The 2,887-nt window shown below is 41.9% G+C and overlaps 1 protein-coding gene across 1 annotated transcript in view; it reads left to right on the forward strand.

The window, feature by feature from the left end:
* Positions 1-2,587: 2,587 nt before the first annotated feature.
* DUT (deoxyuridine triphosphatase) overlaps positions 2,588-2,887 on the forward strand; it is a 13,240-nt gene continuing 12,940 nt past the window's right edge. Inside the window, exon 1 of the mRNA XM_009644015.2 lies at positions 2,588-2,625. Coding sequence (XP_009642310.2) covers positions 2,588-2,625 — 38 coding nt within the window. The remainder of the gene's footprint in view (positions 2,626-2,887) is intronic.

Genomic DNA, 2,887 nt, shown 5'->3' on the forward strand with positions numbered 1-2,887 from the left:
GTGGAGCTCCAACAGGTATCACAGAAGGCATTTCATCATAGTTCAGAGAACACATTTTCCTTACATCTTTTTACAACCACTGGCAAGCTGCCCATCTTGATCACATACCCCTAAGGCATAGTGCTTAGGAACAGTAATAGGTATCCCCACCTAGTGCTCCAGCATTCTTCCAACACACCTTTCACTAGATTTTCAGTCCCCAGCAGAGATTAGTTTGGAGGTGGGTGGGTGTTGTTTGTTTTTTTGTTAATTTTACTTTTAAATCAGCAACCCAATAGTGCAAGTAGAAAAGCTACCTTACCAAGAAGGCATCACATTCTGAAGGTAAACAGCTGCAACTGCTCAAGCCATGTTGTGCAAGAAACATGCCACTATCATACCTCACACCAAAAGGAGTTCTCCACTTAATCATCAAAATCACAAAGCCCCAGCCACTTGCATAGTAAATTTCACTGGTCTTAAACCTCTGCAGTTTTCATTACATCTTTGAAAAGTCCTACCAAAAGCCTTCCTGGCTAGGCAAAATATGACAGGCTGCCCTTCATTCTCAGAAAACCTGGACATTCCTCATCTTTTCCCCCTTTTTCTACAATTCCACATGGTATTTCAAGATCTTTAAGGCAAAAGCAGTTTCAGCAACTGATTAGTAGTTTACAAGTAACAGACATTGCAACAGGTAACATGAATTAGCACTGAAGTTGTAAATATTAAGCAAACAGCTACAGTTTTAGCTGTTATTGACTCATTTAACTCCCCATACCTGTTTGTCACCTCCCCTCTGGCAGAGGTCCCTGACTTATCAGCAAAGCTGGGAGAACAGAATTTGAGTAACCCTCAGCCTCTTCAAATTGAAGTTCAGTGGTCTCCATCAAGCTACTGCCTCAGGTCATTTGGCTGTCATTGGACTTCAATGAAGCAACTGATGATCACTCCAAAGTCCTGCTCTCTCTCCCCTGCTACCTGACTGTAACTTTTGTCAGAAGGGCAGTAAACTCTTAAACCGCTGCATCTGTTTGCCAAATGAGTGACTCAGACCTCAAGTTGCAGGTGAGGAAAATCAAGGGTTTGTAACAGTGTGGTTCAGCATACATCAGGCCACTGTTTAAACACCTATTCATTCTGGTACCTGGTTGGCACAGGCCCCTGGCAGGTATGTAGCCCATCAAGACTGCATAGCCAGTGTGGCTGAGGTAGCACCTCACACTGGCCTTGACTCTGCTAGGAAAAATGGGAAGCATAGCTGTGCCAGTGCAACAACAAATAAATATAGCAAATTTTAGCTCACATTCTCCACAAATAACAAGAGCAATAACCCACAGTCATGCCACTGTTGGAATTTCATCAGAGGAAATTCAGTTTCAAACAAAATAAAGCACTAAGGTTGTTCTGGAACAGAGTAAAAAGCAATGCAAAATACCACAGTCCCCCACACTGTACAGAACAACACACGATCAAAAATAGAGCTTAATTATAAATAAACACCCTCACAGCAGCCTTTTAAACTACAAACCTTAATCACTGTGAGGGAGACAGCTGTTCTAAGCAAGACCGGGGTGGGGAATCTCTCTTTTAAAGCCACAATTTTATTTTAATAAAAACGCTCATTCTAACACCAAAACTTCAGTGGGGAGAATTTTACAGATTATTATCCCTGAAAGCAGCTCTATGTTTTTCTGTGTACAACAAAGCAGTCTCCACTCCTACTCTCAGTCTACGTAAAAGGCAGATAATTTCAGTTTTTCTCACTATTGTTTTTCAAAGTCAGGAGGAAATGCCAAATGGAGAGCAGCGCTAATCTACAGTCAAGAATGCAGAAATGTTGACCAAGTGACTATCTACAGAGCAAACAGTACATTCCCATGACCAAGGCAGACTTGCCCAGACTTTAATGACAGGGTGTTTTTTTTCCTTGTAAAGATCTGGGGAAAACAGTGTCACTTGGTTGAGACTTTTCTCATTGATAACACATTTGGATGAGTCCTCCTATCTATTATTCATGGACTTTCAGGCTACCTTAGACATAGTGTACGACCCAGCCTGCCTCACTGAGCCAGGCCATTCATAAAATTAGTTCTTTTCTACACTATAATGTGGGGTGCAGTTGTAACCTCTATAAAGTTCTGCTTGTATACATAACCGTTTATAATTGGATATTAATTTGATACAGCTTAAATTCTTATAAGCTTCAGTCTGTGAATGGCTTACATCACAAGTCATGAAATATTCTACGTAGCTTTTTCACATAGGTCTATGATACACACACATTCCCATTCAAACAGTGAATGCTGTTTAAGGCTGAAAAGTGCTGAACAGCAATAAAAGTGACCCCAAACTGGGACATTCTTCAAAATATTTTTCATAACTGGACTGCAGTGTGTAGCAGTGATTTCACTGCCACCTGGCTGCATTTAAAAGATGTAGCATAACAAAGAGACAATCACATATACTTTAAAAAAAAAAAAGTCACAACCGTTCTTTGACAAAATTTGGACTAGCAAACACAACTCCAACAGTCTGCAGCTATTTTGCACAAAGAAAAATACATTCATTTGAGCACTGAAGCACAAGTTTTGCAACCACGACTCCAATGGGCACCCTTGTCAGCCCACGGCAGAGAACTACGGGGTAATTTCGGGAAGTCTTTCATAGACGAGATGGCAAAAGAGGGCTGTAAATAGCAAAATCAAAGATGGTGACATCATAGAAGTATCCTGCTCCGACTGAGGAGAACAAGACAGGTGGCGCATTGAGAGGTTTTCCCTGCCTACAGCCCCGACAAGGAGGGGAAGCAGTCCTTTTCCTTTCATAAGGCAATCGCTTCCGTCTCACTGCCTGACAGCTCCTGAAGGAGGATGCAGGCTGCTCTGGGGAGGACCACGGCACGGCT

The sequence above is a fragment of the Egretta garzetta genome, unplaced genomic scaffold (genome assembly GCF_000687185.1).
Source record: "Egretta garzetta isolate BGI_Z169 unplaced genomic scaffold, ASM68718v1 scaffold287, whole genome shotgun sequence".
NCBI lineage: Eukaryota > Metazoa > Chordata > Aves > Pelecaniformes > Ardeidae > Egretta > Egretta garzetta.